At 36.9% G+C, this 14,269-nt stretch overlaps 1 protein-coding gene across 1 annotated transcript in view; it reads right to left on the bottom strand.

Annotated features, from left to right (window-relative positions):
* Positions 1-1,722: 1,722 nt before the first annotated feature.
* The window catches only part of LOC136035727 (proteasome subunit beta type-7-like), a 31,353-nt gene continuing 18,806 nt past the window's right edge, over positions 1,723-14,269 (bottom strand). Inside the window, exons 3-6 of the mRNA XM_065717681.1 lie at positions 13,351-13,498; positions 7,190-7,357; positions 5,651-5,802; positions 1,723-1,875 (exon numbers count right to left, since the gene is read on the bottom strand). Of these exons, the coding sequence (XP_065573753.1) occupies positions 1,770-1,875; positions 5,651-5,802; positions 7,190-7,357; positions 13,351-13,498 (574 nt within the window). The 3' untranslated portion in view covers positions 1,723-1,769. The remainder of the gene's footprint in view (positions 1,876-5,650; positions 5,803-7,189; positions 7,358-13,350; positions 13,499-14,269) is intronic.

The raw sequence follows: 14,269 nt of genomic DNA, 5'->3' as shown, positions 1-14,269 counted from the left end.
CACACGGCCAAGTCATCAGTTAAAATTGACTAAATTGCTTGGAGACTTATGGCTTTTTTGCAACCTACTTTTAGTTTGTTTTCATTGTTCATTGCCTGACTGTTATTCGCGAGAAGAAAAGGATTGGTTAGACTTCGAAAGTGAATCAAGCCCGCTGGTGGAAAGTGTTTCTGGTTTTTAGTCTTTGGCGCTAAATTCGAATTACTGCACTCCTGAATCTATCAACACCAGTGTATGCATGAAAAAGATGATAACGGTTGAAGCGTGATTAATTTTTGACTGGCTTGTTTTTGGTCTCCTTATTGCTTTTGGTCTCCATCGCTTTTTCGCGATGGCACTTTTTGGCTGCTGAGAATCTTCACCAGCAAACAAGCGGGCTGAGAATCATTGCTTTTTCGCTTGTTGCGGAAATCCTCCCGAACTTTCATGCTGTTTTCGAATTTTCAATGTGGAGAGCCAGTGGTTATCCTTTTTGGACTTGGACTTGGAAAAGACACTATTGTACCTTATTAACTTATTGGAGCCAATCGTGACTTTAGCCAATCGTGACCAAACCAAGATATTTCATATTTCTAAGTTGTTCTATCCCTTTCCTAATGTGTGGTTGGTTAAACAACGAAAATTCTTGAATTTAGCCGGAAATTAGCCGTCAAGTGAAAAATGGCTTCCCTTGTTGACATCACTCCTGATGTGAATTTTCAGCCATTGGTGGTGTAATGGATCTTTAATCCAAAAAAGGGTCACCCACGTCGGTTACAAATACGTAGTCCTATATATGGTATGAGTTGGTCAGAAGTGGGCATTACAATTAGCTCCAAGTGAAACAGGCCTATAATTGAAAGATTCTGCTGGCTAAGCTCTTATTGAATTTGACTTAGCAGACGTAATTGCCATGGTTGCCAATAAGCGCCATGATAAATCTTATTAGTAAAAAAAAATTAGCACTTTTTGGCCGCTGAGAATCTTCACCAGCAAACAAGTGCGCTGAGAATCATTGCTTTTTCGCTTGTCGCAAAAATCCTCCCAAGCTTTCACGTTGTTTTTGAATTTTCAGTGTGGAAGGCTGAATAGACCAGCGGTTATCCTTGACTGACGAGCGGCCATCTTTGAATATAAACTCGTCTTTCGCCAGGCCAGACGTTCATCGCAAAAATTTGAGCTGATTTACAAGAATGAAATATTTCTTGGTTTTCAAGAATATAATTAGAACGACAAGAACATTGAATTAAAGATAAAAAATTAGACCGGGCGTTATTACTGCAACTATCTATAAAATTGTAGGCCTATCATATAAAGCATTAACAGTATTGCTGCCGTTCACAACACCTCGTCTACGTGAAACAAGAGTTCCAGCATTAGCTGAAATCAAATCAAAACATTGAAATCAAAATCAAATCAAAAATACATTTTTCAAAATTAAGGAGGGACGCATTTTGCAGTGTTTTGTTTTGTTTTTTACAGGCAAATAGCTGAAATTTAAATATGAAATAAATTTAAAAATGAAATATGCTCAGATTGCTCCTACAAAGGCCAGTTAAACTCTTGGTATAATTAATTTCTTAGACCATACTGCTTTTCCATTTACAGAATTCAAGAGAGAAAAAATGGGTATAATTGAAACATGATCATGAAAAAAAAACCAGCAAATGGGGGAAAAGTTAAAAGTCAAACTAAACACAACCTATAATATATACCTTTCCCACAAACCAAGGAAAGAAAAAAGACAAATGATTTATTTATTGAAAAAGAAATGCAAATCAAGTTTGGAATTATACCGTTTCCATGTGTTTCACTTCTTCTGCCACTATCTCATAAGGAATAACCTTGGATTTCAAAACAGCCGTAGTGCCAGCCTTGTACAAGTATTTATTCTCCCTGTAAAAAGAGCAAAACATAAAAGGTATTCAAGAGAAGGATACTAGATTTTTAAGCTCCTTCGATTTTGAAGGTAAAAAAAAAGGTAAAGGATACGGCATTAGACTTTACAGTCCGTACCGGCGGTGCTGATCTCCGTTTCTTGGCCCTTCAGCCAGGAAGTGCAATGGGGGGTTGGGGGCCAGCCATCCTGTGCTTTCGCACACCTTTCCTGTTTACCTTCCCCAGATTTCTCCAGATACCCATTTGGAGCTGGGTCGACTCTGGCTAAGCTCACAGAGTCACACCACTGACCCCCGTCCCAAACTGAAGAATTAGATACACTGGGACTCGAACCCGCGTCCTCTCAGACGAAGGATCCCGAATCCAGCGCACCAACCCACTCGGCCAGGACGGCTCGATTTTGAAGCTTCCTAATAAAATAGCCTTTGGATCCAAAAATTCATTCTACCTACCGAAATCCTTTCGTAAAAAAAACACAGCGAGTCCCATCAAATTTCGCCCAGTTGATTTTTTTACTTTCATTAAATATCTCTGTATTTCGAGATTTATCGAAATACAGCATAACTCGAGGTTTTATGCTATATTTTGTTTTACACCCTTCTTTAGCAATTTCAACCTTCCTCACCTATGTAATCGACATACGATATAATTTCGAACTTGATCTCAATACTATAATCAAGTTCGTATTCAGGATTTTTTTTTTTTTTGGGGGGGGGGGGTTAAAGATAAAAATTTTTAAACGCATCGAAAACTTATTTATCCGAATTTTTATTACGTTTTTACTAGTCGGACAGAAATTTCGGGGGGGTGGGAGAGTTCAATTGCTGAGCCCCCCCCCCCCACTGGATATGGCCTAGATTGCGATACATGCATAATTAAGATCAAGTCACACTATAACTAGACCAATGGTATAATTTCGACAAAATCCTGGGGGGGAGAGCAAAGTTAGAGCCAATTTTCCCAAATAAAGTGAAAATGAAGAATGAGCCATATAGAACCATAAAGACAAATATACACTAAAGAAAACTGACGTGTTTCCTGGATTTTTGAATTAGGTAGGTTAATCTTAGTTTTTACAATCTTTTTAATAGAAAATAAATTTCAGCTGGGGGGAGGCAAATTAGGGTCTGGATGGGGCAGTTGCCCCCCCCCCCCCTGTCCTACAGAGAATCACACCCCGACCCGATCTGTGGATTAACAATCAAAATTTATTGTTGATCTGCATTCTTCGTTAATTTGGGCGTCACACTAATCCAAAAGAAGCAAAAATTCGAAATGGCAAGAACTTGACATAAGAAGCTTATGCCAACACTAATTTGTTCCTAAGTTTATTTTAATAATTATGTGTCCTTATGTTTCTAGTCAAATTCAGAATGTTATAGAACTTGGAAGTTGAACAAGCCTAACGTACCAAATCACACACGCAATAAAATATAAATGTAGTGAAGTAAAATTATGTAAACAGCAAATTTTAATTTTGAAAATGGAAAAAAAAAGTTTTTTTTAACTCCAAGTAAGGAGCGACATTAAAACTAAAAACTAACAGAAATTATTCCGTATAGATGTCCCCTCCTCAACGCGTCGCTCTTTACGCTAAAGTATGACTCTTTCTCACAACTCTATTTTTAAAATAATAAAAAACTGAATCATATACGGAATAATTTCTATGCGTTTTTAGTTTTAATGTCGCTCCTTACTTGAAGTTAAAAAAAAATACTTGTTGTTTTTAATTTAATTTCTAAACATTTTTGAATTAATACATGTTTTGATTTTGGCTCACCGCACATGAATGATTAAAACGAAATTTGCATATTATTTTTGTTTTTACTAAATGGCTTTCTCATAGTTTTCATCGTACAACTTTGATATAAATAAAATGGGGTGGGGCAGGAGGCCTAGTTGCCTTCCAATTTTAGATTTTTTTACGAACGCTTTTGTTAGTAATAAACATACGTACCTTACGAATTAATTTACGTATCGAACTTCTATATTTGTGTATTTTTATTACGTATATGAGGGGTTTCGCCCCCTCGTCAATACCTCGCCCTTTACACTAAAGCTTGAAGTAAATATAACAGTTCAAAATAGGGATGAAACCTTTTAATCGACAGCGAACAGATACAAAAATTTTACAACACATATACAGTGTTCATCAGTCAAACTGCTGATGATGAACCTTAATGCAGCTTAATCCAGTTCCAGTTGAAAAACCTTTTCTTTTTTTTCTCATTCTTTTTTTTAAACAATGCTAGAAAATCCTGCGCCCCCTTCATGGAAATTCTCTTCCCTCATGATAAATCCCTCCATGGAAAGATCCTCCCACGTAACCCTCTCCCCCGACCCACCTCAACGCGAAAAAGCCCCCTGAAAAAGTCTGTACATTTCATAATAACCATTACTATATGTATACAATGGTCAAAGTTTGTAACTTGCAGCCCCTCCCCTGGGGACTGTGGGGGATTAAGTCGTCCCCAAAGGAATAGTTGTTAAGTTTTCGACTACGCTGAACAGAATGGTTATCTCAAAATGTTGATCCAGTGACTTTGGGAAAAAATGAACGTGGGAGGGGGCCAAGGTGCCCTCCAATTTTTTGGTCACTTCAAAAGGACACTAGAACTTTTAATTTCCGTTAGAATGAGCCCTCTCGCGACATTCTAGGACCACTGGGTCGATACGATCACCCCTGGGAGAAAAACAACAAACAAACAAACATTAACACGCATCCGTGATCTGTATCCGTAGATAGGCGCTTGAAACTTCTACAGTAGGGTTCTCTGATACGCTGAATTTGATGGTGTGATTTTCGTTAATATTCTATGACTTTTAGTGGGTGTTTCCTCCTATTTTTTAAAATAAGGTAAATTTTCTCAGGCTCGCAACTTTTGATGGAAAAGACTAAACTTGATGAAACTTATATATTTAAAATCAGCATTGAAATGCGATTCTTTTGATGTAACTATTGGTATCAAAATTCCGCTTTTTTAGAGTTTCGGTCACTATTGAGCCGGGTCACTCCTTACTACAGTTCACTACCACGAACTGTTTGAAAAACTACGTATACTAATAGAAGTCCGAATATTTACATTTGGATTCTGGATGTCATTATCAACAGAACAAAAAAAGAAACCCTAGACTATACTGCCATAAAAAACGTGAGAAAATAACATAAACCGTGGGTGCCTATTGCCCTTGCCCCTCTACATTTTAAAGATAACTTTTAAGCATATATTCATATGAAAAAAAACACCCACCTCCATCCTAGGATTTATAACAATTTCACATTTGAATATTCTCAAAAAAAAAAATCCTTGACCCCCACCCCCTCCTAAATTTTCAATGGAACAAAGCCAAAAACTAAAGAAATACATCTGAAAATATATAGTTTTTGTTTAGTAAAGTTTTTATAAGCAGTTAAAGTACCTATGTATTTTCGGATGTGAGTTCCTTCTAACTCCATGAAAAGTAAAGAGCGATCAGAAAAGCTATAATCGAGAAGATATTAGCTTTGGTAAGCACCTAAAGCGAGTAGAAATTCCACAAACAAGGATGGGTGCTTCATAGAGTTGTTAGTAGTGGTAATAGCAATCCATTTTCTATATAAATGGAGATACAATATCTTCTTTTAATCTGTTTGGTCTGATACATTAAAAATTCCCTTTTTAGAATTACAATTTTTCATATTTTAGCAAATTATTGTTTTTCAAATTGGAGGGGGAAAGGCCTCATGCTTCCTATGTTCTGTTATAATGTTAAATCAAAAAAATCATCTTACCGAGTTCCCTTTTTGTTTGCCTCGTCGTAGGGCTGATGGTACTTTTCTCCTTCCTTGGTAATAACCCATAAATCAACATTGGAGCCAGAGCCCAAGTCATTGAAAATACCCGATGCAATTGCATCGCGGACCAGCTTCATGCCTTCTTCTGCCTATAAAATGAAATTCCTTGAATATACAGCCCAAGCCTATATAGGCTCAAAAAATTCACCTGGTGTACAGGGAGACCTGCACTGCTTTCTAAACAGTAAAGTAAGAAGAATAAACATATTATGTAAAAATATCTGGAGTTAAGGGGGTGTACAAGCGAATATGGGGGGTGAAAAAATAAGTATAGATATATAAGGGAATAAAGTTATCTTTTTCATATTTTCGTTACTTAGGCAGTTAACAAACGAAAATTCTGACAATATATGACCATTTATTGGAATGGTCATGCCAATACCAATGTGGGTATGGTATGACATAACTACAAATATATTGGTAGTTATACCAGCACATGGTTTAACTACCAATTCATGGTCCGTTTACCATGAACCATAAACAAGTAAAGTTTAGTTCATGCTAAAGGGCTTAGTAAAGGGGAAATTAACGGCAGATGGAATTTCCTTATCTACTTGTCTGGTAAATTACCAAAAAATGACAAAGTTATTGTGACAGGGCTGCCAATAGTAAAATCTTAGTATAATTAGATTATCTTAGCATAATTAATATAGTATAAGTTATGAATCTGTAAATTGGGATTATTTTTTTCCCCGTTTCTTTTGGTTATCTATTTTGGTGGGTAAGTTTACTCTGGTGACAGTGGCTGAAAGAGGCAGGTGGTTCATTCTGACCGATTTGAACAGACTTAACGCAGAAAACGGAAAAAACACGGTCAATATCAGACAATGAATCTCTGTTATGTGTGTATGAATGGAGTGCATCTTAATCCAAAGGTTGATAGCTGTGAGGTAGCAAGTCCTTGAGGTGGAGTTTACGTCACGGTTCAAAATCCGATCCATTGTTCCCAACACCAACAACAACAACCGTCAAAATCCAATCCATTGTTCCAACACCAACAACAAGAACCGTCAAAATCCGATCCATTGTTCCCAACACCAAGAGAAGAGTTTTTAGCGATGCGAATACTTTCGTAAACGAGCAAAAGGACCTTTGGTCGCAGGAGAGAGATACGCTGATGAGAACCAGATCAGCGCAATTTGAGCAAACAAACAAACTTAATCAAGAAACTTTGAGCAATGGCAACTCACCTATCACTCTTGATTGAGGTTATTTAGAGAAAGATACTTTTTAGCAATTATATAAACAAAAGTGATTATTGCTAAAATTTTCATATTTAGAGAGAAAGCAGAATGATGAGACTAAAAGATTCAGGTACATATTTTTCTATGCTTCCATGGAGGAAACGATCCCTTAGACTAAAGTAAGAGGGAAACCCCCCCCCCCTCGTTGTTCAGGCGTGATCAAACCAGAAATTTCCCGTCACTGGGTATAGTTTTGTTTCAATGGGAGCATTACATGCACCGACGAACTTACTGTCAAATCAGGCTTCCATCTTGATTCCAAGATCGACATGGCTGAAATAGATCCAGAGCCCATGGCCAAGAAAGGTGTTTTATCAGAGTTTCCATGCGCAGAGACACTGTATAACTGCGGACCAGTGGAATCGATTCCGCCAACAATCAAGTAGGCTCCAACGTACCCCTGAAAATATAAAAATTATGTTTTGACTCAAAGGAATTTAGTTTATTTAAATATCCTTTCATAATCATTCGCTTTAAAAGCAGGTATTAGTCAAAGGGGCGAACAAACCAGGTTATTCATTCATATTAAACTAAAGAGAGAGTAAAAACAGGCTGGAATTGGCTACTAATTTGGCCTATATATGTGCCCCAACTACTACTAACAACTCACTGCAGCATCAGGCCGCCTGAGGCCAACACAGCCGCACATGCTCCTTCTCCACCTCAAACTATTTAAAGCCTCCCTCTTTACACTCTCCCAAGAACCTCCGATTTCCTTTAAATCTTTATTTACGACCTCTTCCCACTCCATTTGCGACTGACCTACTTTTCCTTTTGCCCTACTTCAGCAGTTCCCAGCCTTTTTCCAATTACTGTATTCCTTTTCCAGTCAGTTATCTAATTTGCACCCCCTTCCTTCTTCGTCGCTTTTTAACTTTGTATTGTGGGTGTAGATTGAAATTAAAAGGCTTCTTATTTTTCCAATTACTGTATCCCTTTTCCAGTCAGTTATCCAGACGGCATCCCCAAGAAGCTCCCATTTTCCTTGAATCTTTCTTTATGGCATCCTCCCACCCCAACCACGGACGACCTGCTTTTCGTTTAGCCCAGGGCTTCTTAAACTATGGGGTCGCGAGTGATAAAAATACAATTTAACAAAAATGTAAAATTATTGTTATAAAGAAAAATAACAACCATCGTAGATAAATATATCATAAAATCTTCTGGTTCGGAAAGACTGTTAATACCAGCATTTCTATTCCGATCATTATAATATCTTGTATAAATTTACTATGAATCAGAAGAAGTTATAGAAATTAAAAATAAATGTTGATTTATTTTTGTCAATATCTTAAAACCGAAATAATCCTGATAAATATTATTAACAAAATTTCTATGTGTTATTTCGAAGAAACTATATAAACATTTCATATTATTTTCATTTAGCCATTGTATGATTGTGAACGAAGTGCTTGTTATTCCGAATTAGTCAGTTTAACCCTTTCGCGACCGACGGGACCATACAGTGCCGGCATGTAAAATCCTTTGGGCGCTTCTTAATTGATTGATAGCACCAGAATTGAACGATGTGCTTCAGGATGCTCTTAAGGTCATAACTTTTATTAAGAGCCATGCCCTTAACAGTCGCTTATTTTCAAATATCTGTAAGGATATGGATTCCAACTACACAACTTTGTTATTACATGCAGAAGTAAGATGGTTGTCAAGAGGTCAAAGTTTAAAAAGGTTATTGTTATTAAAGGACGAGATCGAAATATTTTTAACTGAACGAAAATGTGAATTCGCTGCTTTTTTTCAAAATGACTTGTGGCTATCCAAGCTGTGTTATTTGCCAGATATTTTTGCAAAGTTAAACGATCTTGTCTCTTCAAGGAAAAAATTGCGATATATTTACTTCAAACGATAAAATTGAAAGTTTTATTAAAAAGATCAGCATTTGGAAAAGTAGGGTCGAAAAAAATTCGTTTGGCATGTTTTCCAGTGTCGATAATTTTGTAATTGAGAAAATTCATCGTAAAACTTTTATTGCAAAAACTATTGTAGATCACTTAAAAGCGCTAGAAATACAGTTCCGGACATATTTTATATTAAATATTGATTTACAAAAAATAGGTTTGGATTCAAAAGCCATTTTGGATTGGCTTAAGTGAGACTGATCATCTGCCACTTAAAGCTCAAGAGGAATTTTCTGAGCTTTCGTGTGACTCGTACTTAAAACTACAATTCCAAGAAAAGCCCTTGACTGAATTCTGGATCGGAACTAGAATTAAATTTACCACAATCGCCGATATGGCGTTAAATGTACTTCTGCCATTCAACACCACATATTTATGTGAAGTTACTTTCTCAGCTTTAACACACATTAAATCCCAATATCGTTCAGCGATAAAAAATGTTGAAGAGGTCTTACGTCCAGCAGTTTCAAACATTACACCAAGATTTGATTTGTTATGCAATAAAAAACAGGCACATCCATCTCATTAAATTTTTAACGTAAACTTTAATTTAATATTTACCACGAAACTACTTGGATATATTCGAGAGAATTAAGACGGTCAGAATCTACTTTTGTTTTTGAAACTATAATAAAAAAATTTCTATCAGATTTTGTGCAAATTTCAATTTTAGATTTTTATATGTTTCAATACGAATTCTAAATTTATATACTTCATATGCATATGTATACTGTTACCTAATAAATATATCATCAAAAATATTAATTTATTTGTTAGGGGTGTTAAGAAACTCGCAATCATAAATGGGGTCGGGAATTACAAAAGCTGAAGAAGCCCTTGTTTAGCCCTAGACGGTTGGCCGAAAAGGACAATCTTCGGCAATCCGTCATCCTTCATCCACAAAACGTGTTCTAGCAATCTCAAATTTCCTCTCATTATAGCCCTAGAAAGCGGGAATTAACACCACTTTTCGTACAACCTACTGTTTGAAAAGGTCGGTGAGCCGGATACCCAGAACAATCTGTAGGCAACTTCTCTGGAAAACACCTAGTAACTCTTCATCCGCTTTTCGGAGCGTCCATACTTCAGAACCATATTTGACTACTGTCATCAAAATAGCTTCCAATGTTACAAGAAACAGTAATAGATCGATAACAGGAACAATCAGCTGGTGACTTTCCCCTTTTTATAATTGACGAAACAGTGCCGCAGAGAAAACTCTCGGGTACGCTTGAAGTACACAGACACATTCGAAGAAGAAGCTGAAGTAGAGATATAAGGGGGTGCAATCAATTGGCATATGCATCTTAGAAATACCATCCTTACCTATTGGATCAGATTTTAAACTTTTCGCAGCATCAATTACGGAAAAAAAGGATATGGGCACTATACGGCGTTGTGAAAGGGTTGTACTGAGGAGGGGGGTAAAAAGGCGAGTATATACAGAACGCATGAAATTGTTGATCACCGGAAAAATCGAAGAATAATGCTTATACCAAGCTGAAGGTGGAAGGCGGTTACTTGTCATAGTATCATCATTTAACTTGTCAGAATTGGTCGCTTTTAACCAATCTTTCCTACTCACAGGAAAATCCATACCGCGGTAACATGCCGACCTCAGATAACGTTTATATTAGGTTTTAGTTTTACGTTTGAGTTCAACCACACACCCAAAGCTTGGCCGACTGCATTCATTCCATATCTGGAGCCTTAGTTTCGCTTCATTTTATTTTTTTTTTTTTTCGATTTTAAACAAGGATGCATTGGCAAGATAGGTTTTTGGTTTTTTTTACGAACACGTTGCCGAGATATGGCAGCTTCTTCTGTCTTTTTAATACACATCACAAGTTAGTTCTAATAACATTCAATATCCGCTTTACCATTTGTAGGTACTTGGCGCTGAAGAAGATGGCATGGAACACGTATGGTAGAAAGAAGGAAGGTCAAAGAAGAGATGTAGTGCGGTATGTTTCCTTTGCTCCAGTTGCTTTTTTCACACCACTTCGATTTTTGCCGTGAACAGTTGGTTTTCGATGGATCAATATCCATTGCAAATGTCGCTGAAACTGGCATGTGGTCAGTATCTTGCTCAATAACATGAGCAGTAGCAGAAGAAGAGATAATACCAGGCGAGAAAATAGTATGATCAATATCACTTGTACTTCCAGATGGATGAACATACAAACATTTGTGAGATTTGGGCAAGACGAGGTACGATGGAAGACACTCAAAAAGCGAATCACTTCTCACAAAAGATCGATCAATATCACCATTAAGGTCACCAGTTATCATATACTGTAGAGAGTTTGACAGCACCTGATTCACAAGATTCTTCAGCAGACCACAAGCCTTTGCAAACTTAGTCAAGGATCTGATCGAGCATCCTTCATAGAGGAGATAAGAGTTTACAAACACGGTACTGCCGACACGCACAGCCAAGAAAAATTCGTCGGAGTAGAAGAGTACTGAGGAGGGTATATGGTTGTCTTGTTTAAAGACACAGGCTAGTCCACCGGAAGGACAACCGCCAGTAACTTTTGCTGGACTCATGAACGTAACAAGATGCTGACTTCGATACAAAAATTTAAACTTTAAGTAGTGAGAAGATGCTCCGGGACATACCAAATCGTAGGAGCCGTATAATTCATCAATAGTAAAATCCTTATCTTTTGTGCCGTTTATATTAAACAAAATGACTGAGACTGATGCACCCACGGTTGAAGGGTGGCGTTGCGCTTTATCCGATATTTAACAACAGGGCGTGAAAAGCTATAGGAAGGGTGTTTCTGGCTGCAGTTTGCACAGTTGGGATCAGCAATGCATTGCTCATCTTTAATTGATATGGGCGGTCCTCAACTACGAGCACATTTTTGGAGAACGCTGGGACAGGAGTTCTACAGATGGTCTAGTGATTGGCAGTTAAGAGAGCATTTGAATAGGTCCTTAAACTCGTAAAAAGGAAAAAATCTAATAACCCACCCTGAGGCCATACTTGAAAAACGTAGATTGAGCAACAGAATCCAAAAGCTCGAGTTGCACAGACGTGGATTGGCCCAATCTTTTGGCATCCTTGATACCTTGTTGGCTTCCAAGTACCGTAATATCAACATTGGTAGGAATTTTACGTGACATACCGAAAAACCGCTTCGAAGCCACTGTTGTTGAAGTGCCGGAGATTACGTTCTGGATTGACAAGCAGAAGTCCTCCGTATCAGATTCGTCGATATTGATATACCACTTGTCATTGATGGGCTTTACGTTACGTACTAGTTCATGTTCAGTAATCTGGTCTATAGCAGCTTTTCGCTTAAGAGGATCAGATAAGGCGTCCGGCACCTTCGAGACGATAACAGTTGCATGTGAATCTAGCACTGAAGTTAGCCGGGTAATTGTGGGAAGCTCATTTCCTAATCGCGAAGTTCAGAAAACATCCCATAAAAACTTGATGGAGGTCGTTAAATTTTGAGAATATGGAGGTATAGGCTGTAGAAGGGAGGCAGGTACTTCCGTAAGGCGCTTTATGACGAAAGTCGGAACATTAGTGTCAGTCTCGTCAAGAGATTTCAATAGAGTAATTATGTCGCTGAAATTGCTAACCAGTGCATTATTTCCTTCCAAATAGAGAAATCTTCATGGCCCAGACATAGCTGCTACAATAACGTCTTTGTCATCTTGACTGAATTAGTGTCAAAAATTCCACTCCGTGCCTTTTAATCACTTCATCCTCTGCGCCAATTAGCAAATTGCTCTGTGAAAAATTCAGTACCGGCGAATAAACAAGGACAGAATTATCGTCAATACTGGTAACAGGCATCACGCCTGAAACACACCAATTTTATATATCAATTGCAACACTACGACCCTTGCAACAGAAACTTCCCTCTTCTGCTCGCTTGCTGAAATAAACGATTCAAATGGTTCAATAGCAATAACTCAATTCTTTGCAAAAGTTAATGCACAAATAGTTCTTTTGATAATCCTCTTATGTAGACCAGGGTTATACGTAACTAATATCCTTAACCAATTATTGCAAAACATTGAATTATAATGAACTAGTTTTCATTAGATAAAGGCTTATAGCCGATTTTTGAAATAGTTCACAATTCTTAAGCTAAAAAGGGCTTATTGAATTAATAAGTTCATAAGATATCCAATTAAAACCGGGTGTGTTCACTTTGAACTGTGAATCAATACTCATTCATATATATATATATATATATATATATATATATATATATATATATATATATATATATATATATATATATATATATATATATATATATATATATATATATATATATATATATATATATATATATATATATATATATATATATATATATATATATATATAGATGAAACAAGTCTTAAGGGCAACAAGAATTACGCACACATGCATTTTAAGATAACTAATTTGTAAATTTACTAATTTTAAATGCTAGATTTAAGATTCAGATAAAGAATTCAATCTTACTTGATACTGAAAGAGATACTGTTTCAACATCCTAATACAAGCTACTACTGGAACCTGTCTGTTCATCTGCATTTTGAGGAGGTTCATGTTACTCTCAACCATTCGTGTAACCATCTGCAAGTCAGCAGCAGTGCCAGCACCAACAGCCCTGCCAAAATGTACTTGATCAAAAACAAATAATCAATCTAAATCAATAACCAAATAGGTTTTGCCTGTTAAATGATAGTTCAACTTAACGGTCCCTGTGCTGACAGCCACAATACAGTATATTAGATACAATATCACCAACAGGCCCAGATTTACAAATAAGTCCACTAGACCCAGGCCTAGGGGCGCACAATGCCAGGGGGCGCAGTAAATTACAGTTAGGTTTTTTTTCTTAACAAAAAATGGACTGATATGATTTATGGTAAAAGTGCCAAGTACATTCCACTGCTACATTGCCTATTCACAGAAAAATAATCCCAAACAACATTGGAATTCTGTGGCCACTTATAAACTGTCAGATTTCTCCCAAGAATGGCAACTGAGGGTTCGGTGTCACCTCTCTTTTTATTTTATTTTTCGTTGTTCAGCTCTACTAGGTTACAGCTAATGCTTCAACCATGTCAAAGAGTTCAGTGCAAAATCTCCCAATAAATTAGTTAACATTGAAATCTGTGAATTCTAATGAAGGTTACAATTTTTTAAAACCTCGTAAATATAAGCAATAGCTTATAATTGAGCCATTAAATACCTATCTACGAGGGTGTGGTAGCCTGCTAATATTTTAGTAGCTTACTGGTGAGTAGACTATTTATGAAAGTTACTAAGGGAATTCATAGGGGGAGTGAACTGGAGGGATTCTTGTAAACCTCCAGTTAAGGGCTCTGGAACATGACTGTCACAATAGTACCTGTTTTGTACCTCAGAGCTGAAC

This window comes from Artemia franciscana, chromosome 14 (genome assembly GCF_032884065.1).
Source record: "Artemia franciscana chromosome 14, ASM3288406v1, whole genome shotgun sequence".
Lineage (NCBI taxonomy): Eukaryota > Metazoa > Arthropoda > Branchiopoda > Anostraca > Artemiidae > Artemia > Artemia franciscana.
This window is presented reverse-complemented; position numbering and strand designations above follow the sequence as displayed.